This window comes from Schistocerca gregaria, chromosome 7 (genome assembly GCF_023897955.1).
Source record: "Schistocerca gregaria isolate iqSchGreg1 chromosome 7, iqSchGreg1.2, whole genome shotgun sequence".
Taxonomy (NCBI): domain Eukaryota; kingdom Metazoa; phylum Arthropoda; class Insecta; order Orthoptera; family Acrididae; genus Schistocerca; species Schistocerca gregaria.
In genome coordinates, this window is record NC_064926.1 from 252,521,889 (window position 1) to 252,547,301 (window position 25,413).

Sequence of the window (25,413 nt, forward strand, 5' to 3'; positions counted from 1 at the left end):
ATAGCAAAACCGACCATGTTCTGACGTGGACAGTTAAACATCCGTGGTAACTGATATCACCAAACACTTCACTGCGCCTCCAATTGAAAATTACATGATCAATTATTTACCTTAAAAATCAGAACAACACAATTAAAGGGTCACTTTTTCGAAACCCCGTAACTGTCTTCCATTGCGATGCAGAAATTTGAAATTTGGCCCAGAGTTGTCTATAGCCGTCTTTCATCGTTTCAAAATGTGGCGCCCTGGGACATCGCCCTCGGGATCGCCGATGCTTCAAACAGCAAGTTGTCGAGAAATTCGAAAAAATTCCAGAGCTTAGAAGTTCATGTTAGCTGTAAGAAGGGGTAATGACGTCACTTTGGAGCCAAATTTCACGAGAATTCTGCCGAACGCCACGGAAGATCAGTCACACGATGGGAAGGTCGTCGGACCCGTCCGTTTGACGCCTCTGCCATGGAGGTCAGAACCCCGACGTCCACCACTGAAATCACGCGGTTTACTTGTGGGTGGCCCAGAAAAACACCTCAGGAACACCGCCGCTCAGAATCTGCATGAAAAGGCATAAGGGGATGGCAGAAAGGGCATCAAGGAACCCGCCCCTTCCTTTGGGTCGTTATTTCCCACACATTTCGCGGTCCAGATCGACATTTTGCAGTGCCATGAGGAACAGGACGACGCCTTGACAAATTTGGCCACTGTTGACACCGCTTTCCCGCCCCTCCTCTGCCACTCCCGTTGGACGATTAAACCCATGCCCCTTTTCTAAGGCCATCGCGGAGCTGCGACCTCATTGAACAGAATCACAACCCTTTGGAGTGTAGTGTGATCGCTACTTTTGCTTTTGCTATGTAAGCTTTCTATAAAATACTATCTGTATGTGAAAAACTGAATAAATTGATGTCGAAAACTTGCCCTTGTGTAACGTGTAATTTAGATGCGAACTATAGGATGCGAGAAACAGTTGCAATTCTTGATGACTGGTGTGTGCATAGCGAAGTGTGGCCATCTGTTGCTTGAAGGTTCTTGCAAAACTTTCAGCTTCGCTGTTTGATGTGCATGGAACAGTGCACTAGTTAGATGCTGCATCCCATTGCGTGCACAGAATGTTGGCGCTGTGTTGCACATGTGAAGGGTGTCATGAAATAAAAATTTAAACTTCATGAAATGCAAAATTTGAAACAAAGAAAATGAATCAAATTAAATGCCAAAAGAAACTAATTGTGAGCTCAATGCAAACTATGTAATTAAAAGTCAGTATCGAAGTACATTATGAACGTTGCGTGATATGAAGTGCAATGTTAGACTTGGAATATCCACTAAAAGTAAATTGCTGCTCAACTCGAAAGAAAATAACTATTCGAAATTACCAACACTGTTCACTAAAAATTAATGTACTTGCCAGTACGTTAGTTGACAATCCTGGCTACACACTGTTTGCTCAACAGAGCAAGGTGAAATCCGCCCTGAAATAAAAGTGACTTCCCTCTTGCCCGGCATACTGCTTTTGTGTCTGGAGTACTGACGTACTCGAAAGGAAATACGAATTAGCAGGTGCAGCAGTTAAAGATAAATAATCTACCGTATTTTTTTGTCATAAACATAATAAATGAGAACTTCGCTACGAATCACGGAGATGTGTTTTACTTGAAAGAAAACCGTCTTTAAGAAATCAAACTCTGATTATTGACGAAACGACAGCACAACATATGAAGACTCTAACAATTACAGTAATCACTCATTACCAAGAAATTACAAACATACCTTTAAAATTCCTTCAAAATCCTCTCCAACAATAAAAAGAACAAGAAATAAAGTATTCCAAATAGATTCTTGGAGGCTCACAGAAAATAGATATCTTTCTTTGAAAAACTCAACTGCGCGCTGCAATGCCTCAAATAAGAATGCCCATTGCTGCACAACTGACTGACAAACAAGTCAACAAAAGATAAAACTAAGAACAGAGTCAAGGATGTTATTCGCTACTCATGGAGTGCACTCATTAATCTTTGTGCCAGCACAGTAACGGCGAATGATTTACAACAATAGAAAACACATTGAGTAACCTGTAGGTGGTTGGTTGATTTGATGGAAGAGGCCAAACAGAAAGGTCATTGGTTCTGTCGTATTAGGTAAGGGTGGGGAAGGAAGTCGGCCGTGCCCTTTGGAAGGAACCATCCCGACATTTGCCTGAATCGATTTAGGGATATCACGGAAAACTTAAACTAGGATGGCCGGACGCGGGATAGATCCGTCGTTTTCCCGAATGCGAGTCCAGTGCGCTAACCACTGCACCATCTCGCTCGGTACCATGTCGGTATACAAGCTCGTGGTCTTGCGGTAGCGTTCTTGCTTCCCGCGCCCCGGTTCGATTCCTGGCGGGGTCAGGGATTTTCTCTGCCTCGTGATGACTGCGTGTTGTGTGATGTCTTTAGGTTAGTTAGGTTTAAGTAGTTCTAAGTTCTAGGGGACTGATGACCATTGATGTTAAGTCCCATAGTGCTCAGAGCCATTTGAACCATTTTTGAACCAAACTATTTTACAAAGTTTTAACGTGTTGCAGAGGAAAAGAGGGTGTTTATGCTTTTTCAAGCCTCATTTTCCGCGCCCTCTTGCGGCAAGTGCAGGGGGTGGGGGGGGGGGGGCGACATAAAACGCGCCTCTAAGGGCCCCCAGTTCGGCAACACCATTACAGGGGAAGGCTGTAGCCACCTTTGAGTCTAGTTTCAAACTTTCACGACGCAATAAGAGACAATTAAAGGGTTCCAAAAAAAGTGTTGCGCAATATATTTAATACAAGTAACTAGGCAATCAACGATCTTGACTTTGGGAAAATTAAGGAAATGGTACAATGGCCGTAATTGACAGGCACATAATCTGGAAGCCAAACATTTCAAATTTTCCTTCACATTTTTACGTGAGGAACCTGATTTTCAGATACTGAGAGCTGATTTGGATACATACTTTATATTGAGAACAAATTTCTCTGTGGAACTGTTTTATGGCAGACGTTAACCTGCCGTGGTGAACTCTCGCCTAAGACAACGTAATGGGCTCTAACACTGGGCAATTTTGGTCAGAAGACCCATATCACATCTCTACTCTTCTGAGGGGTTCAAATTACAGCTAATAGAAGTACTTAGCCAACTTTCGACGTAAAGATGACGTAACTCTTTTAAAAGCATTTCGTTGATAAAGACGTTTGCCGGCCGGTGTGGTCGAGTGGTTCTAGGCGCTTCAGTCTGGAACCGCGTGACCGCTAAGGTCGCAGGTTCGAATCCTGCCTCGGTCATGGATGTTTGGGACGTCTTTAGGTTAGTTAGGTTTAAGTTGTTCTAAGTTCTCGGGGACTGATGAACTCAGATGTTAAGTCCCATAGTCCTCAGAGCCATTTGAACCATTCGATAAAGACGTTCTAGATAATAGACGCAAATTAATTTGTACTCCACTGCAGCTGTGTGGCCAGCCCATCCGTCAGCCATGCGGAATACCTGGACTCAGTTCCCGATTTTTCGTCAATGGGAGAGGTGGAGCAAGGTACGCTCAGCACCGTGATGCCCATTGAGTATCTACTTGTATGGGAAGCAACGGCTTCAAGCTTTGAAAAGCCGACAATGTCTGGGACAGCGTTGTGCTGACCCCAAACCTCCTTATACGGCATCCGAATGAAGCCATATGGCAGAGTATGACACGGAGGGGTCCGTCTGGGCCTGATCGCGGAGTTCAGTTTTTTTTGTGGTTAGCAATTTACTTTCACCTTTGTGTTATTAAAACTTGTTGGAATTGTAATTTAGATCAATTTAGTCCTTTTTTGCAGCCTTTGACTGGTTTGTTGCGGTCTGCCACGAATTCCTCCCCTGTACGACTTCTGTATCATTGAGTACCTCTTGCAGTCTTTGTCCTGAATTATTTGTTGGCTGTATTATAATCTCTATCTTCCTCTACAGTTTTTCGCCTCTATAGCACCCTCCAGTAACCATGGAAATTATTCCCTGATGTCTTAACATGTCTTACCATCCTGTCCCTTCTTATTGTCAGTGTTTCCCCCATTTTTCTCGCCGATTCTACAGAGACCTTCTCGTTCCTTATCAGTCCACATAATTTTCAACATTCTACTGTGCCACCATTCTCAAACGCTTCGATTATTTAATTTCCGCTTTTTCCACATTCCATGTCTCACTATCTTACAATGCCGTGCTGTCCGCCCCCGGTAGCTGAGAAGTCAGAGTGACAGAATGTCACTCCTAAAGGCCCGGGTTCGATTTCCGACTGGGTCGCAGATTTTTTCCGCTCACGCACTGCGTGTTGTGCTGCCCTAGTCATTTCATCACCATCGACGCGCAAGTCACCGAAGTGGCGTCAGATGAAAGACTTGCACCGGGCGAACGGTCTACCCGACGGGGGGCCCTTGTCACTTGACATTTACATTTTAATACCGTGCTCCAAATGTCCGCTCTCAAACATATCTTCCTCAAATTAAGGCCTATGTTTGATTCTAATAGACTTCTTGGCCAGGAATGCCCTTTTTGTCAGTGCTAATCTGCTTTTTATGTGCTCCTTGCTCCCACCGTCATAGTTTATTTTGCTGGATAGGCAGCAGAATTCCTTAACTTCTCTACTTCGTGATCACCAATCCCGATGTTAAGTTTCTCGCTGTTCTCATATCTGCTACTTCTCATTTCTCTCGGATTTCCGCCGTTTACTCTGTCCATATTCCGTACGCGTTAGACTGTTCATTCCATTCAGCAGATCCCGTATTTCTCCTTCACTTGCTTCTGAGGATACCAGTATCATCAACGAATCTTATCACTGATATCCTTTCACCATGAATTTTAATCCCACTCTTGAATCTTTGTTTTATCCTTCCCCCCTCCCCCCCCCCCCCCCCCACTGCTTCTTCGATGTGTAGAATGAACAGTAGGGGCGAAAGACTACACCCCTGTCTTACATCCCATTTAATCCAAGCACCTCGTTCTCGGTCTTCCACTCTTATTGTTCCCTCTTGGTTTTTGCACACATTGTATGTTACCCACCTGTCCCTAAAGGTTACTCCTATTTTTCACAGAATTTCGAACATCTCGGACCATTTCATACTGTCGACAGCTTTTTCCAGGTCGACAAATCCTTTGAACGTGCCTTGATTTTTCTTTAGTTTTGCTTTCATTATCAACCGCAACGTCAGAGAACTGCCTCTCTGGTGCCTTTATCTTTTCTAAAACTACTGTCGCCTAACACATCCTCAATTGTCTTTTCCACTCTTCTGTATGTTATTCTCGTTGGCAGCTTGGATGCATGAGCTATTAAGCTTATTGTACGATAATTCTCGCACTTGTCGGCTCTAGCAGTGTTCGGAATTGCGTGGGTGATATTTTCCGAAAGTCAAATGATATATTGCCATTCTCATATATTATGATGACCAACGTGAATAGCGGCTTCCCGTAATGATTTTAGAAATTGTGATGGAATGTTGTCGATCCTGTCTCCATTATTCGATCTTAAGTCTTTCAAAGCTCTGATTCTAAAACTGGGTCTCTTATCTCTTCTGTATCGACTGATGTTTCTTCTCCCAGCAGTCATCAGAGAAGTCCATAGTTCACTCTTCCCGTTTATCCGCTCTCTCATCTGCATTTAACAGTGGTATTTTTCTGAACTTTACACTGTAGTGGCATCAGACGCACCATCTGCTGATTTTACTTCGCAACTTGACAGTGTTGCAACGTCAGCTCTCCATGCGGAGTTTCTGATAGCTTTTGACTGTGACGTGGTATCTCACATTGTAGTTCGCTCTCCTCCCCGCAATTCGCCTCTCAAATAATTTTATGTTTGGATTTGGCCTGTCGTAGGAGATACCATAACATACGTGGTGAATGAAGTGGTGCAAGGGATACACATACTGTCCTCCTTTAAGGCCGGGAAAAATGTTTTAATTCCCAAAAAGGCTGCAAGTCTGACGGTGGATCAGGTCCGACCGATAACGCTACTCAATTTTGATTATAAAATCGTAGCGCGGGTGATACATAGCCGTCTGTCGGTTTTGCTTGCTTACATGGTAGCGCGTTATCAAAGTTGCCTCTCGAGTGTACTCTCCTGACTCTTGTTGCTGAATGATCTCATCTCGACTGCTTCCACCGTTCCCGTGTCGCGAGCTTTGCATTTCATTGATTTTGATCATGCGTTTAGCCGAGTTAGTCATGACTTTCTGTAACGAGTGTTGACGGCTGTTGCTTTAGATGCTGCACGCAGAATATTGACTCTTCTAATTACTGGTAGTCATGCGTGTATTGATGTGAATGGTCGTGTTAGGACCCTTTCAGAAGTGTGTAATGTCCTGCAGGGGAATCACCTAAATCGTTATTCATACTACTTTTGGAACCCCCTTAGCTGCTCGATTGGGTGACTGGTCGTTATTAGGCGAAAAGTTCACCCTTTCGCGAGTATGTAAATGACGTCATGGTACTTCTTTCTACTCATAACGATTGTACTGGTGCTCAAGGACATTTTGGATGCATTTTGTCGTCTTGCGGGAGCACAGATTAACGATCGGAATGTCGGTTACTCAGTATACGGGGATTTGACACGACTGAAATTCCATGGGCAGTATCGGTTGCCCGCCGTCGATCGTTTGGTGCTCTTATCGATCGTTGACCGATGACTGTTTAGTCAGTCACACATAGGATGCAAGGAGTGATCCTCGAAAACGAGTGTCGCTCGCCCTCGTTACTTCATGAGGTTCGGAACTTGGAAACTTACGTGTTGGATAAAGACTATTTTGTTGCCGAAATTTTTCCTCTTCCTGCGATCTTGACCCGAAAGTTACAACGATGATCGGTCACGTTTATGTGGTGAAATTTTTTAGATGCGCTATGAAGTTATGGCGAGACCCGGGCTGACTGGAAGTTTGGGCCTCCCTGATATGCGAGCCAGAGCTTCTGCTTTATTTTTTCGACGCATTGTTTTAACGTGTCTTCGCTTCTCACAGTCAATTGCAGTTCACCTTTTTGCCTGTCTCCGATCTGCAAGCTTTGCCGCTCCAGTATATGTTGGTAGAACAAATAGTAAATTACGCCCCTCACAGAAGTGTATCGAAATATCCATCATGGAAGTCATCTACCTGTCGTTATTCGTGCTGTTTCTGGCTGTCTTATTGTGGCCCATAGTTACTCGATTGGGCGGCTAATCGTTATTGGGCGATGTCAGTTGTTTGGGGGTTGATTTTTTTTTTTCCATCTTCGGATATCTCTGTAAAATGCTGTTATATCGCTGGACGTTCCCAAATCAGCCCCCCCCCCCCCCCCTTCACCCCCTGTGGAGTTCCTATCGCCAGAGACCAATTGGAAGGATGTTTCCTACGGTTGCAGGTTCGAATCCTGCCTCGGGCATGGATGTGTGTGATATCTTTAGTTTAGTTAAGTTTAAATAGTTCTAAGTTCTAGGGAACGGACGACCTCAGAAGTTGAAACATTTGAAGGATGTTTCGTCCAATGTCAGCCTACCTATTTTCCTGATGGAAATGGCGGCATTGTGGTACCAATTCTTTCATAAGTCGTTCATAACATCCTCCCCACAGTGTTAGAATTCTGCTCACGAGCCTTAGTGAGACAGACCGATGCAGTCATTGCCACGAAACAGTTACAGTACGACGTTTGTTGGTCGCCTGGGGGAACAACCTTTCTTGTCAGTAAGACGGAAGCGGGTAGTCTCTAGTGAAACTCTCCTGCGTTCGGATTCAACTTTCTTGCCCAGAACGAGGAACAAGACAATTATGTGGCTTGTTGGGCATTATGTTCATTATGTGGTGGGGATTGGGTATGACCCGGACCCTTGTGCCTTTTACCAGTATATGGTTACAGCCCACTGGACATGGCAAAGCATACCACAGTATCGTGAGCTTTTTGCTGATATACTGTAAATGATATTTAATTGTCAAGGAGTTGGATAAAATGCAGAATCCCTTTTTTGTTCGAATGTTTCATTCCCGTTATCTTGCTTTAGGAACAGAAAAAGGAAAAAAAAAGAAAGAAAAATACCGAGTGTTCAGTGCGTCTGATTTATGGTGCGGGCTCGGGTTCGATTCCTAGTCGGGTAGGAGATTTTTCCGCTAGGGCACTGGTTGTAGGGTTGTCCTCGTCGTCATCATTTCATCGTCATCGACAAGGAAGACTTGCAACTCGGCGAACGAACGTCCCCAGGTGGGGACTGCCATATGATCATTTCATTTCATTTCTGTCGATGTGAAAGAGCGCTGGTAGGTTTTTCCAACGTATATCGTATGGCCAATCAGCTTTGTTCGCACGCAATGGGAAAATAACCTTCATAAAATGATAAAGGGCAGTAAATATGTCCAAAGCCAGCAACTGTCTCATACAGTTAAAAAAATAATGGTCTCTACTGTCAAAAATAACGATGTCCTAGAAACTCTCACAGACGTGAAGTGCAAAGGTCAGCTCGTTTCGTGTTATCGCGCAATAGGAGTGAAAGTGTCACTGATATGATACGTGAGCTGGGATGGCAGTCACTGAAACAAAAGCGGTTTTCTTTGCGGAGAGATCTATTTACGAAATTTCAATCGCCAACTTTCTCTTCCGAATGCGAAAATATTTTGTTGTCACCCACCTACATAGGGAGAAATGATCATCATAATAAGAGAAATCAGGGATCGAATGGAAGGATTTGGGTGTTACCTTTCCCCACGCGCCATTCGAGAGTGGAATGGCAGAGAAGTAGTATGAAAATGGTTCGATGAACCCTCTGCCAGGCACTTAAGTGTGAATTGCAGAGTAACCATGTAGATGTAGAGACCACGGAGCAGCAGATAGCAGCACCGCTCTATCGGTCATCGCACTCTGAGCCAGCCGATAGTTCAGTGAGATACCGCTAGGTGGCGACTATCTCAGCTATTCCTCCTGCTGCAGCCTACGGCTGTACAATCACAACCAGCACGAAAAGCTAATACGCTCTTGTTTCAAAAAACTTGGACTGAAAATGGGATACTAGCGGCCTCAGTCTCCCTTTCTCAGCATCTTTTAAAACTTTCTCAAAAATTTTGGCATGGCATGAGAACATATTCGGGCTCTTTTTAACATGCAATATCCTACTCGTACTCGTCACACCTACCAGCCCATCGCTGTTAAGTCACTCTTATCCATCCACTCCCACTTGCCCCCCCCCCCCCCCTCCCTCCCATCTGCCCTTGCCTGTGGTGTGTCATCTTCATGCCGATTTTTTAGTGCAGTGTTTCCAGTGATTGTTAAGTGCTGTGCGTCTTTTCTGAAGTGTTGCGAATGGGCATCATACTGTCTTAGGGTGTGATTTTTATTATATCTCTTGCAAATCCAGACTGACGCCGTGTTTTTTAATTGTCTGACTACTATTTTCCCTGTCTGCTTCCTGTGTATTTTATTATCATCGCCCACCATTTGTTTTTATGTTTTAACTTTCCACAGTTTTCCTCTGTTTTACATTTTACGTCACCATTTTATCGCCTGCTTTTATTGTTTCTTATTTTCTTATGTTTTAAAAATTCTGTAGCCTGAAGAGCGGTATACTAAGTTGCTGCCAGCCCTCCAAACCCAATAAAGGAAAAAAAAACTCCCATTTGCGCATTGTCACTCACTCATTCAGCAAAATCATTATCATTATCTCTTAGCATCGCTGTGACTGTCACTGTCTCATCCACACTCTCCTTCGTTCCGTCTTGCTATTAGTGTCTTCTCTCACTATCAATGTTCCCCTCTTGCTCTGTCTTACTGTTACTATCTCATTCATTCCTTCCCAGTGCTGCTGTCGCTTTTCATTGTCAGAATCTCTTCCTCGTTGTCATTGTCATAGACTGTCCCTTTAATTGTCAATGCCTCTCACCCCCAATTTCCACTTTCTCCTTCTCCTTATTCCCCTCCCACTGCCACTGACTCCTTCAGTCTTTTTCTAGCACTGATCTGTCACCGTCAGCTATTGTTAGTTCCTCTTGAAACGTCCCCTTAGAAAAATTATACATGACTGTGTTTAAACTGACACACAATATTTTTAGCGCAACACAATCTGACTTTCAAAAAGACCTACAAAAGAATGGCCCTGACTAACATTAACCTACATGTTTCACAAATCACTTACCTCACAAAAATCTTCGTTATTCAAGCTACTGCAATACAGCGAGCGCCACTACTGTCAGCTAAATAAAAGATTCGAACTACTGAAGGCACTAACTACTGATAGGCATAGTTAACAAATGAAAGATTTTGATAGAGAACAAACAATGTATTTACCTTACTAGTGTTCAAAAGTCATAATGTATATAGCAGTTCATGACATATAGTCTTACAAATTTCAAAACTCCGCCATCTCTCTCCCCACATCCACCTCTGCTGGCGGCTCACCTCCAAGTGCGCAACGCTACGCGCCACTAACAGCCAACTGCCCAACGCTACAATGGCGAGTATTACAACAATGCCAACCAGCCACAGACTGCACACAGCACAGCCAGTGATTTTCATACAGAGGTGGTGTTACAAATAAAAAAAACCTAAACAGCCTACTTACACTCTACCTGGTTGATAATCGAGCCGACAACGCAACTGATGGCCAATTAATGAAAAGCTGCTCCAGTTGCTTTTCTTTTCTTTTTAGAACCTTATTAAGTTTACAGACCGGTTTCGACACTTATATTAGGCCATTTCAAGTACAACTGAGAGCTATGCAGTAGAGAAGCAACGTCAAATGATCACAAAAGGATGCGAGATGTTGTTATTGGCATTTCATAAAAAATAATGAGGAGTGGCAGACCAGGAGCTGACATTTAGGAAATTTTGTATGTGAGAAAGACTTAGCACATCGATACAGAATCTTCTAGAAGAGTGTAACTGGGGCGCTGAGTGGTTCACCGGCTCATTGGAGAATTGTTTAGACGGATCCGTTGGTCGGAAAACAGATAGCAACTTATCTGTTGCATAACAGGGCGTTATTTGTTGCTTCTTTTTTTTTTTTTAAATTGTGGATTGTGTTTTGCGGCGTGGACTCTGTGCAGAGAAGGCTCCGGAGGCGGAGTTTTCAGTAAGACTCTGAGAGAAGACGTGAGGCTGTGCACGTGTTCGGAGCTAAGACTAGAGACTTCTGAGTTAAGTGCCGGGACAGAGCTGTGAGCGCAAATTCTGCTCTGGCAGGCAGCCTGTGCGTTACTTGATGAGTAGCAGGCGCAGCCATCTGCGCCGTACGCAGCTCGCATTTCTACACTTCGATTGTGATGAGATTATCTGGTGGCATCAGTTAGTAGGGGAGGAGCGAGTATAGAAGTTTTTAGACACTTAAATGCATTCATGAGGGCTTATCCGCGATCGCGATAGCAGGCGTAGTTATGTTTTCTTTTCACCAGTGTTATAATACAATCACTATGTAGACACCACTGGCCAAGTCTGACGCCATTTGACGCTATTCGGATGTTAATTATTTCTGAAGCCCTCCCCCCCCCCCCCCCTCCACGTCTTGGGTGGATACAATATGCCACCTGGACCGTCGAACAGTGAGCCAATATTCTTTTCACAGATTAGTCTCGATTTGGTCTGGAGAGTGATTCTCGGAGAATTCGAATCTGGAGGGAAAGGGGAACACGATTTTGGGGCCCAAATATTGTCGAAAGAGACATGTGTAACATTGTTGCTTTAATTTGTTATGAAAGCGGTGCTGATAGACAATAAAAGCAGCTTAAAAGCTGTGAGCTGTCTGGGGTTGGTTAACCTAGCATTACTGCGCAACCGTTTCACCAGGTATCCAGTCCAGCTTACCAAATTCTCAATCAGACTAACGTTAATTATAATCTTTTAATAGTCATACGACAACCGGTGATATGTATATATATAAAAGAGAATTTAAATAAAAAGAAATAAATCAGTTTATATTTGGAAATTTATTTTAACATTGATAATTGAAATTTCAGCATATTAAACTTGATTCATAACTAAACTGGTGCCTTATTTAGGATTGTGAAAATGTGAGATTGTAATCTTTCGGAACACATCAAATATGGAGCCAAGATTGGGAGACTGCATACAACACTGCATTCATAAAATAACGCACGAAGAACGTTGAAACATATGCAAGAGGAAATTAACCACAACCAACCCATTCAATTTTCACCCAAAGAAGTTACGTTCGTAGCGCAATCCTGTCCGTCATGTAATTACCACACACTGGTATACTAAATTCATATTAACTCTATGTGAAATCTTCCCGAAAAGAATAGCTGAGGGCTACTTTGATGATTACACCATATGCTTCACGTGGTCGACTTGGCTTACATAAAGAGTGTAACTCCACAATAATTCTGATAATTAAAATAAATTACATCCAAAAGAAATTTACAAAAGAAAAACCTTGAACTGGTTACTATCGTCTTACTATTAACCTGATGGGTCAAACAACTGGTGGTACTGGTCTCACAAAGTACACCCCACGAGGGTTGAACATAAAGAAAAGTTGCTATATTGAAAAATATTGTCAAGACGAGACGTTATAATCTCACGCACATTCGCATTTAAGATTGATGATCTTAGTTAGAGTTACTGATCAATACGTGGTTCCACTTTACTCACAAAGTAGTGACAAAGCAACTACCGGAATATATTCTGAACTTCACACTCGAATTACACTGCGTTGCAATTTAAGATAACATTAGATATTTTAGAGCTAAACCTGTAATAAAGGTGATTAAATTTTCAGTTAGGCTGAACTTAAGAAATCCATTGTCCTACGGACTTAGCAGACACGCGCTTAGCTGGAGATCTTACCACTTCAGACGCTCGCCACGGGCAGACTGACCTGGGCTCCTACCAAGGGCGCTTCCGTATACAAAACGGAAGTGACCAGAGAGGGAGCTTCCTATACCAACATGACAAGGGACGGACAGGAACATACTAAGAGTGGAAACCTCTCTGCTTTTAGAAAGCGTAGCTACCTGCTCCGACGTTGGTCCTACTGTTCTCTAGCAGACAGGCTTGTCTGCTACCATCCAGTGTGCAACTAGAAATACATTTGCTCATTCATCCTTTCACACAGAAGGGAAGGGGGATGACATCTTATCATATACAGTATATCAAAGAAAGCGTATGTAGGTTTCGTATGAGACTGTGTGACATGAATTACATATAAATTGTGTTTTAAAGTGTAGTAGTGTGACAGATCGTTCTTGTTTATGTGTAAAAGTAACACGTTTCACTGCTCAGTCTCCTCTCAGATAGTCAGAAACACCACAGTAAATTTAGAAGAGGAATTTATGCCGTAAATGACAACAGATTTCAGAAATTATCATGAAAGGAATCCAACAGATACCTTTCACATGTATTGAGGAGGATCCCCAATGGTGGGGGCAGAGATTATGTTGACCACTCGGAAACCTGTTCATGAAATTGTGTATGTAAATCGGCAAGGTTTAACAGCCGTCAGGTATCGTGCAGTTGTGAGGTGCTGCGGGCCCAGACTTTTTATTGATGGACTATAATGCTCGGCCTCATAGAGCACAGGTAGCTAATGTTTTCTTGCAGACAGAAGATATTGCACGCAGGGTGTGGCCTACTCGCTCTGAATCCCATACAATATGTCTGGGACGCATTAGGGAGACGGGTTGCATCACGTCAGCATCCACCATCCACCCTCCAAGATTTGCGAGCAGCTCTGCAGAAAGAATGGGCGTTATTGCCTCAACATGAGATTGATGATATCATTCAAAGCATGCCCCATCGTTGGCAGGCCTATATTGCTGCCAGAGGTGATCACACCACTTACTGAGCACATTAAGCAGTTGTCGGAATGTGTGTGTGTGAATCACCTAAGTTGGGAAAACTCAGAACATTTTTGTCTTCTATTACGCATATTGCAGTTGTTTATGTTTTGTATTCTTTACACTGTTTCTACTTTACTATCACTTGTTTACACTGTTTTGTGGCAAAATAAACGCAACGTTGCAAAATTTCCGTTTGTAGCTTTAAATTTGGACACCACTTTACTTAAAAGCTCAGGGATATTACTCCTGGCATCCTGAAGTGGAGTGCCATCGCGTATGGCTTCAGGTCGCAGCTGGTAATCACTGAGGGAACTCTGACTGCGCAGTGATACATCTCGGACATCCAAGTCCTCATGTGCCACCTCTTATGTGACTATTTTGGTGCCATTCTTCAACAGATAACGCTCATCCAAACTCGCATGTTGAAAGTGTTTTTTGTGAATTGTCTGTTGATGTTGAGGTACTTTCGTGACGAGCAGCATTCCCGAATTAATGCCGATAGAGCATGTGTGGTACGAGATCAGACGTCAACTCCGTCCCAGTGCTAGCATTCAGCATACAAAACCATGTGCAATAGTTGTGGACCAGTTTTCATGAGATGTGCATACAACAGGTTTATGAGAATCTTCTCAAAGGAACCATTGCATGCATGCAGGCCAGATGGGGTGCAACGTCATACTGATAAGTGGACTCATAGTGCCAAGTTCTTTGAAAATGTGATACGATTTTGTAGTCACTGAAATAACATTACATAACATCTCAACCCGTGAAGTCCCATTTCGTTTTCTGGTCGTGTTTTGGGTGCTTCACTTTTTTTGTCAGGCAGTGTACATCACAGGGTGAGAAACTGGGAACATTTGTTCCATTTACTGACAACTGATTCTGTCTGACTGAGGCATAAGGATCCAAGCAGAGTTAAAAGTGAAAATGATGAGGTTTTTACGTCCCAAAGAATTTGAGATTGTTAGAGACGGATGAAATTTCAATTCAAAACCTTTTCCAGTTTAAGTAGTGCTCTTATCTAGCGATACAGCTGTCGACGAAGTGTTAAAATCAACAGAGTTTCCTTCCTCCTTTTATCGGAAGCAACCACGCAGTGTGAGGTGAGAATAATACTGCTTAGTTCTGTCAAAATGTGCTTACTTTTACTCTACTGAAGTTCTACAACTCTGGATGTCAGTGATCTTTGCTGGCGGCCACAGTAGAATCCAGAGACACTATGCCTCCGAAATTTAAATCTTTCTAGTCTTTCTCTTTTACTCACTACATCACGAGAAATATTATAAAACCATGAAAGGCAATTTTACAATCCCCATTCTGCTGCTGATCGTCTGTAGCGTATTCTGATAACGAATAACCAATGCAATTTAAATTCACTTCAGAAATATTTTCTTTTAATCTGAAAAGGAAACTAATTGATCATCCTGCTATATCATTTTGTTCTTACCAGTTTGTGCAGTCATTGAAATTTATATGATAACTGGAAATATATAACGTGTGATGTATTTGTCTTTCTATATGGCGTGCAACTGGTTAACGCTCATCGTATTTTGGCGAAATTTCGATCCCTACTACTTCGTGATTTGTTTCAAACATAGTTTTATTACGACTTACAACTTGTATGACATGCTTTATCACCGTATGCCGTCAGATAGAAAAAGCAAATATTCCGTCATTTACTTCACTTTTAGATATATTGCACGTTATACACGAAAGCATTTTGAAGTTGTCTGTCGCAGTTAAGGCGTTAAGAACCAAAACATTTTTCCATGAGCATGAAGAAGTCACGTTTCTGTTTCGTAGGCTCTCCCCTTCCGCGTCGTACCGAAAAAGTTTAGAGAAGCGGTCATCCGTTGTTTTCAAGTTCTCAGAATGGAGTTTTAAATTCAATGAGCACAGAACTTCGTAATACCCTCGTTGTTTATTTAGTCACGCTCTCATTCGTAACACAAAAATCTGCGGAAAGTTGGCCGACAGTTGAGATCTCCTGAAGCGCTTGTTTTCACGGATTTTTTGGTCAGTATTCTGTATCAACCGGTTGCTGACAACAGACGGACAGCCACTTTTGACAAAATCTTGCCGCCATTGGCGCACACTACATTTTCTCATCCCGTTCGGTCCATATACAGTACAAATTCAAGATGACTGTCAATAGTAATTAGATATTTTGCTACTAAAACCTGTATTACGGAACGTATTTTGATTTTGTTGAGATTTTCATGCGAGATACTTTTTCTGAATGCCTCTTGTGAACATTCTAGAATCAATACGTTTCCCTGCTGCGTGAGTCATCGTACCGACTGTTTCGTTTACCCCACTTATTCCCTTGCTACATGAAAACAGACGTTACGCTCCGGATAGGCTTCTTATGTAATTTTTTTGTCTGTGTTAAGATTCTGTTTTATTGAGCTGCTTTGTTTGCGAACCAATTCATGGATTTTTTATTTATTTTTTTATTTAATGTACACTGGGTGCCATGTCTTAGGAAATGGGATGATATTTTACAGCTTAGCAAATAGCCACTGCAACTTCTGCGATGTGAAGAGAGGGAGCAGGTGATAGAGAATTCTTACTGGCTTTGTTGTCATTCTCCCCCTCTTACACTTGGCGCTTCGTAAGAGTAAGTAAGGGTAGACTACGGTAGTTTTCCTAGTAGGTTTGGACAGTGAAGGTCATACTTGCTTTACCAGTACGTTATGTATGTTGCATATCTATCGGGCGTTGCTTCATAACGATCGCCTTCTCTGTGTGTGCGATCAGTGTCTTACAAGATTTCCCTAAAGACAGGAAGCGGAGCACCGTCTAGAAACTGAGTGAAGATATGTGAAGAAACAGGTAACCTCCGGAATGTTTGTGTTCTACATACAGGGTGTACATAAAGTCCGGGAACACTTTCAATTATTTATTGCACAAGAACCATACAATGTACAGATATCATACATTTGCCATTTTGTGTAGAAACTCCGAAAGTTTTTTTTCATGATTAACGCCACAGCGTAGTTTGGTAATTTGTCGATAGTCAGCGATAGTCGCAAACATGGCGAGTTCAAATGCGGAGCGAGCTTTCTGTGTGTTGGATTTCGACAAAAACAAGTGTGCTACAGCTGTTCAGTGGATGCTTAGAACCGAGTACGGTAAGAAGCGACCAACAGCCACCTTTACCACGTGATATAGCAGAGCTCCAGGAGAGAATATGGCAAGCGACTGCCACAGTCGACGATGCAATCAATGCTGGGACGGGTATGGCAAGAATTCGATTACCGTATTGACATCTGCCGGGTCACTCACGATTCGCATATCGAATGTTTGAAAATAAAAACTTCCAGAATTTCTCTTCAAAATGTAATATGTATGACATCTGTACAATGTTTAGTTCTTGTGCAATAAATAAGTAGTGTTCCTAGACTTTACGGACACCCTATAGTTCCCCCCCCCCCCCCCCCCCCCCAACCCTCCCTCCCTGGTCTGTTACTTAAAAATTAACAACATTTATAGCGACATTTAACTTGCAAACGTTTAATTCGGGTTTTAGTCGAAAATAGTGGATTGGTAACGTAAATGTAAATGCCATGTGGCTAGGGCCCCCCGTCGGGTAGACAGTTCGCCTGGTGCAAGTCTTTCGAGTTGATGCCATTTCGGCGACTCACGTGTCGATGGGGTTGAAATGATGATGAAAAGGACAACACAATAGCCAGTCCCTCAGCGGAGAAAATCTCCGACCCAGCCGGGAATCAAATCCAGGCCCTTAGGTATGACATTCCGTCGCGCTGACCTCTCAGCTACCAGGGGCGGACATGTGTAACTTGAAACAGAGGAAAGTTGTAGTGAAAATAAAGAAAACAATACAGATATATCACATACCTCTAGAAAATGCCATTTACTAAAAAAAAAAGGATAAAATAAAAGAAAACGCAAAACAAAAATATATCAAACATCACTTCAGTACTTCGTCAAACCTAAGTTGATTAGCCAAAACATTATTGCCACTGCCCACCGCAAAGCTAGACGCCTTCTGCTGGCGTTGCGGGCATGTGACGCGGTAACAAAAGTATGTAAGCGGAGCATAAACGGACGGGGGATCATTCTAGCGGAGGTATGGAAATGCACTGAGATAAAAATGGCGAAGCTGACAAAGGGCAGATTATTATTACGCAGACCCTATGAACGAGTATCTTGAAAACGGCGAAAATGCTTGATTGTTCACCTGCTACTGTCGTGAGCGTCTACAGAAGGAAGTAGAAGGACAGTGGAACTACCACTAAGTGCTAAATGGTTAGATGTCCACGACTCTTGATAGAGCGTGGGTTTCGGAGGCTTGTCTGCTCTGTAAAGTAGGACAGACGCTGATTTATGGCATCTCTGCTGAAAGTGCACAATGCTGGTGCAAGTATTTGGGAGCACACTGTTAATCGTACATTGTTGATCATGGAGCTCCGCATAAGGCCACCCGTACGTGGCAACGTGTTGACCCAACGACATTGTCAATTTACGATTGCAGTGGGCACGGGACCATCGGTATTCGACCGTCGATTAATGGAAACGTGTCAGCTCTTTGGGCGAATCACATTGTCTCTACACTAGGTTGATGGTCGTCTCCACAAACGCTGTCATCGAGGTGAACGGCGACACGAACCGCACAGCCCGCCACGGCCGCAGGCTGCTGGGAGACATTCTCCTGCGCTTGCAAGGGACACGTGGTAGTAATCGTCACGCAGACAGTTGCGAACACCTGCGTCCCTTCATACTTGATGTTTTCCCCGATGTCATATTTCAGCGGTATAACCGTCTGTGTCTCAGAGCCAAAACCGTATCCGGCCGCGGTAGCCGAGCGGTTCTAGCCGCTTCAGTCCGGAACTACGAGACTGCCACGGTCGCAGGTTCGAATCCTGCCTCGGGCATGGATGTGTGTGATGTCCTTATTTAGTTAGGTTTAAGTAGTTCTAAGTTCTAGGGGACTGATGACCTCAGATGTTTAAGTCCCATAGTGCTCAGAGACATTTGAACCAATTTGAACCAAAACCGTACTACAACTGAGGAGCATTATAGTGAACTTACACTGATGTTTCTTAGACCAAATTCGCCTGCTGTAAATTTTATGAAACCCATCTGGGTCGCTATCACCGCGTACGCAAATCAGCCATCACCGCGTACGCAAATCAGTGTCCCGTTATTTACGCAAATTATATGATCTATGCGTAGACATCTAACGCCACATACTTCTGCAAACCTACCGACAAACTGTTGGATCCCTGATATGTAGAATCAGCGATGTATTTCGTTCCAAAGACGGACAAACAAACTATTGCATTAAGCAGATGGTCATAATGTTTTGGTTCATCAGTGTATATAAATCACGTTTTTGTCATTCATAAAAAAATCTTTCGGGTTTTTCAGGAAACTCTTGCATTGATCATGATGGAGAACGTACTAATGAGTATAAAGTAACAACAATAATTACATATTTTTTATGTTTGTGCATGTAAACTGCACTTGCATCAGAAGTAATCTTTGACTACATGAAAGTGCAGATGTTGCGCGATCAACTAATTTTTATTACTTATGAAATTTATATTCTGTAAGGATATAAAATACACGGTGGACTGAGTGATGTGCACTTCTAATTATGTGGAAAACAATCGTCGGCTCCCTGTTTCCCTGTTACACATTCACTTATGTTTCCTTCCCTACTAATGCTGCCAATACTTCTAGTAACCCTACTATTTACTACGTCTTTTATGAAGTGTGCCAAAACTACCGAATCGTAGTTTTGGAAGAGCCCAACTCTGCTGACATCGCGAGTCACTACTAGGCACGATGTGTGACGACACCTACACACGCTGCAATCCAAAAATGGTTGAAATAGCTATGAGCACTATGCGACTTCTGAGGTCATCAGTCGCCTAGAACTTAGAACCAATTAATTGTAAATAACCTAAGGACATCACACACATCCATGCCCGAGGTAGGATTCGAACCTGCGACCGTAGACGTCGTGCGGTTCCAGACTGTAGCGCCTAGAACCGCTCGGCCACTCCGGCCGCCACTGCAATCTTAGGCGGCAGAATTTGCCAACTATTTATGAGCAGTGTTAAAATCTAAATGCCGCGCGGGATTAGCCGAGCGGTCTCAGGCGCTGCAGTCATAGACTGTGCGGCTGATCCCGGCGGAGGTTCGAGTCCTCCCTCGGGCATGCGTGTGTGTATGTTTGTCCTTGGGATAATTTAGGTTAAGTAGTGTGTAAGCTTAGGGCCTGATGAACTTAGCAGTTATGTCCTATAAGACTTCACACACACAAAATCTAAATGGTGATTATGCATGGGGTGGTTTCAGGTTAAGATTTTTCTAATAAATATGTTTTAAGTGTTCTATAGTTTCCTTACAGCATAAAGAAGGTTACTAAAGTATAGCTCTCGTATAAAACGAACAGCTACGGTCGCAGGTTCGAATCCTGCCTCGGACATGGATGTGTGTGATGTCCTTAGGTTAGTTAGGTTTAAATAGTTCTAAGTTCTAGGTGACTGATGACCTCAGATGTCAAGTCCCATAGTGCTCGGAGACATTTGAACCATTAAATGAGTGCAAGTCAAGAGTTTTTCTTATTCGGATTGTAACCTTGAACAGAATACGAAGTATGAGCTTTTCGCGGCCGATATGTGATTCTTCAAATGGTTCAAATGGCTCTGAGCACTATGGGACCTAACTTCTGAGGTCATCAGTCCCCTAGAACTTGGAACTACTGAAACCTAACTAAGCTAAGGACATCGCACACATCCCTGCTCGAGGCAGGACTCGAACCTGCCATCGCAGCGGTCGTGCTGTTCCAGACTGTAGAGCTTGGCCACTCCGGCCGGCTGTGATTCTTCACACAAGTCTTAAAGGTAAGATATTCTTATCGTTTGCTTTGAATCTCGTGGAATGCACTGACTCATAGTGAATGGATGAGGTTCAGCTAATTCCTCCTCGTGCGTCAAGACCAAAGACATTGCATGAGTCATGCAGAAAAACAACTCCATCACAATCTGTATCAGCTGCCTATTTACGATCGCTGCTGTCTTCTCACGTAAGCGCACAGAATTTGCGTAGGATTACAAGTCGCACGTTTGCGGTTAGTTATGAATGGACAACAGAAAGACCAACAGGCTATTGTTTTGATGTCTTAAAAGTGCGACGTCAAGAATCTTTGTACCGATATTCCAGAAGAGTCGATATTAAACAGAGGCTGAGAAGTCTCGTATTCACAAACGTAATGGGAAGAAGGGAAAAATTTTAACCATTTTCAACACGTTCTCAATTTCGGAAAATGCGCCTTTATTAACTGTTGCACTGCAGCGTTACGTCATATTATGAAAGAGCTTAGTTCTGTGCCTCGTATCTTTCAACTAACTAACTTTAAGAGAGCCAGAAAGTAATAGGTTAGAAAATCACGTCATCCAGTTTAATATATTTATTTCCTATACCTCACTGGGCACAGCGTCGGGACTATGGGCAGGCCAGTTCATTTCTGGAGCCTCACTGTCCATGCCTACCTTACGGATGATGCTTTATGACAGCGTTCATTATCTTGCTGATTCAAGCAACCATTGTCTCTGAACCGTTCCTCTACTGCACACGGTACACAGTGCCGTAAAATGTGTGTGCATCCTTTCGCATTTAGCGTTTTTTAAAATCACAATAGGGAGCCAAGTAAACAAAAGAGAAATTCGGAGTTGGAATTAAAATTCATGGTGAAGAAATAAAAACTTTGAGGTTCGCCGATGACGTTGTAATTCTGTCAGAAACAGCAAAGGACCTAGAAGAGCAGCTGAACGGAATGGGCAGTGTCTTGAAAGGAAGATATAAGATGAACATCAATAAAAGCAAAACGAGGATAATGGAATGAAGTCGGATTAAATCGAGTGATGTTGCGGGAATTAGATTAGGAAATGAGACGCTTAAAGTAGTAAATGAGTTTTGCGATCTGGGGAGCAAAATAACTGATGATGGTCGAAGTAGAGAGGATATAAAATGTAGATTGGCAATGGCAAGGAAAGCGTTTCTGAAGAAGAGAAATTTGTTAACATCGAGTATAGATTTAAGTGTCAGGAAGTCGTTTCTGAAAGTGTATGGAGTGTAGCCATGTAGCCAGATGAAACATGGACGATAAATAGTTTGGACAGGAAGAGAATAGAAACTTTGGAAATGCTGAAAATTAGATGGGTAAATCACATAACTAATGAAGAGGTATTGAATAGAATTGCAGAGAAGAGAAATTTGTAGCTCAGCTTGACCAGAAGAAGGGATCGGTTGGTAGGGCATGTCCTGAGACATCAAGGGATCGCCGATTTAGTATTGTAAGGCAGTGTGGAGGGTAAAAATCATAGAGGGAGACCAAGAGATGAATACACTGAACAGATTCAGAAGGATGTAGGTCGCAGTAGATACGCTAGGGTCGCAGGTTCGAATCCTGCCTCGGGCATGGATGTGTGTGATGTCCTTAGGTTAGTTAGGTTTAAGTAGTTCTAAGTTCTAGGGGACTGATGACCACAGATGTTAAGTTCCATAGTGCTCAGAGCCATTTGAACCATTTTTTGCAGTAGGTACTGGGAGATGAAGAACCTTGCACAGGATAGAGTAGTATGGAGAGCTGCATCAAACCAGTCTCTGGACTGGAAGACCACAACAACAACAACAACAACAACAGGGAGACCACACCACAAACTCGAAAAACACCCCCATACCGAACACCAATTCCTCCGTACTTCACTACTGGCATCACACTAAATGCCACGTAACGTTCTCCAGGCATTTGCCAACCTCAAACCCTTCCATCGGGTTGCCGCAGTCACTCACTGTCCAGTGACGTCATTCTTTACACTACCTCAAGCGTCACGTAATACTGTCTGTAAGACGTTCTTATCGTCTACAGTCAGTCACGTGTAATTCACTGACCGTGGCTAATGTGGAAGCTGCTCTACCGTAGTACCCCATCCTTTTTAGCTCCCTACGCACAGGTGTTATGCTGGCTGGACTACTGGTTGCACTTCGGAACTCAGGAATGATTGCTTCCACTGACTTCACAGGATTGTTTACAACCACCCTCCGCCGTACTCAGTGATGCCTGTCCGCCAGTACGTGAGGTCTGCCTGACCTTAGTTTAACTATGGTTGTTCCTTCAAGTTTAACTTCACAATCACGTCACCAACAGTCGAAGAGAGCAGTTTTAGAAGGATGGTGATGATGATGATGATGTTTGATTTGTGGGCCGCTTAACTGCACGGTGATCAGCGCCCGTACGAAGTCCCAATTTTTACGCAGTCCAATTTTCTCACAGTATAATCTGTCCAATGTCACAAATGACGATGATGAGGATAATGATGAAATGATGAGGACAGCACAAACACCCAGTCCCCAGGCAGAGAAAGTCTTAGAATGGTTGAAATATCTCTGACGGGTCTGTTGCTCAGGTGACATCTGGTGACCAGTCCACGTTCGATGTCCATCAGCTCTTCTGACTGACCTGTTCTGCTGTTATTGCTTCTCCACTGACAACACCATCTCCCTGCTTCCTTTTATATGGCGGATCCGGCTCTCGTGACTTCTAGCCCTCAGTTCCGCATTAAACAGTGATGTCTGGATACTTTTGAGCAGAAAATGTTAGATGAAATGTGAAAGTGGGCAAACTATCAGTCAAGTGGGTCGATGCAGCTGTTCAGACACGTCTCGGATTACAGAGAGCAGCAAACTTGACGGACAGCAGAAAATGTATTTATTGTAGCCTGTATCTGACGTGTGGTACTGTATGATGTTGAGACAATGAAGAGTTGTAACTCTGCGGCTTGTCTGCACCCTTGTTTCAGGCAAGGGGGAAAACATCTGGGACCGGATGACTCACGAGCACCCAGACTACGTGGATGACGGATCAAACGGCGATGTGGCCTGCGATTCTTATCACAAGTACGAAGAGGACGTGGAGATGATCAAGTCCCTAGGGGTGAGTTACTCGCTTACGACGGTTCATATAGCAGATTAAAGAACTTATGGCGTCTGTCAAATTCTTCTGAGCGTGCTTTTCATGGACGTACACTGCATATCATATCACTACGCAGGTTAAGGAGATATTATTCGAGGAAAGACGACTGCATGTAGCTCAAGCAGAACTGTATCTCCAGATTTCTTGACAATGACCCCCCACCTCCCTCACACAAAAACACATATTTACATGGTGTTTCAGGGGAAGCAGTAAATATTTCAAGATGTGGTGGTACAGACTACTTCGAATAAAATTTTACATGTAACACGTGCCGAATTTTCATTAGCTGAAAAGATACAATTATATGTTAGAAACTAACACAAACAAGAACTCTCACACAAGCTGTTATGCAAAGGGAAATGATTAAGTTCGAAGTTAATTTTAAAAAATCCCACCTCTGACTTCAAAGTAGTTTCATATTCTTCTGACAACACAACGAGGACTCCTGGGGTTTTCTAATGACGGTGGCACTATCCATTATATCTGCAATGAGCTGCATCTCTGGAACCAATAGAAAGTATACATGTGTATATGGAAAGTTTTATTCGAAATACTGTATTCTGCCACCTACTAAAATGTTTACTGTTCCTGCCGGCCGGTGTGGCCGTGCGGTTCTAGGCGCTTAAGTCTGGAACTGCGTGACCGCTGCGGTCGCAGGTTCGAATCCTGCCTCGGGCATGGATGTGTGTGATGTCCTTAGTTTAGTTAGGTTTAAGTAGTTCTAAGATCTAGGGGACTGATGACCATAGATGTTAAGTCCCATAGTGCTCAGAGCCATTTGAACCATTTTACTGTTCCTCCTGCAGTACCCAATATTTTCCGCATATATTTCTTTGTGTTCTTCGAACTTGATTATCAAATGTACTTCCTCTTATTTCGAAACGACCAACGATCATGAGTATTAAGCTATTGATCAACGGAAAAAAAACTGTACCAGGCGGTGCGTCAAACTAGTACGGATTATTCATTACCTACATGATTCCCGCAACTGTCATACGTACTATGTGGATGATTTGAAAGCAATAAATACTTCGAACACCAGGAAGTTAGCTTCTGACAGAAGATAATTTATTTGTTAAAGAGACTGGATACGCCTACTGTTTATTGCAAATTATTTGTCATGATATCCAGCGAAAATTTATATCTTTATGGTGAATACCTTTGTACTGATGAATTGTCTCGGATTTTAAATTCACGTTTGCTCTACGACGTAGTGCCGTATACAATCTGATCAAAAGTATACCGTACCCTGTTATTGGAAATTAATAAGGCGTGTGCCTTCCGTTGCCTTTATGACGGCTTGGTCTTTGCTGGGGGCAGTTTCAGTGAGGTGTCTGGATGTCTGTGGAGGAACAGCAGTCTTTTCTTCTTCAACATCCGAAACCAAAGAAGATAGCCGTGTTAAATAATGGGAATCTGAAACGAAGTCTACGTTCTAACACATTCCAAAGGACCAGAAGGAGATTTTCACTCTGCAGCGGAGTGTGCGCTGATATGAAATTTCCTGGCAGATTAAAACAATGTGCCGGACCGAGACTTGAACTTGGGAGCTCCTTTGCCTTTCGCGGCAAGTGCTCTACCATCTGAGCTACCCAAGCAGGGCTCACGTCCCCTCTTCACAGTTTTTCTTCCGCCA

At 43.1% G+C, this 25,413-nt stretch overlaps 1 protein-coding gene across 1 annotated transcript in view; it reads left to right on the forward strand.

The window, feature by feature from the left end:
• Nucleotides 1–25,413, forward strand: part of LOC126281966 (myrosinase 1-like) — a 286,428-nt gene that overhangs the window by 20,192 nt on the left and 240,823 nt on the right. The window contains exon 2 of the mRNA XM_049981342.1: nucleotides 23,605–23,738. Coding sequence (XP_049837299.1) covers nucleotides 23,605–23,738 — 134 coding nt within the window. The remainder of the gene's footprint in view (nucleotides 1–23,604; nucleotides 23,739–25,413) is intronic.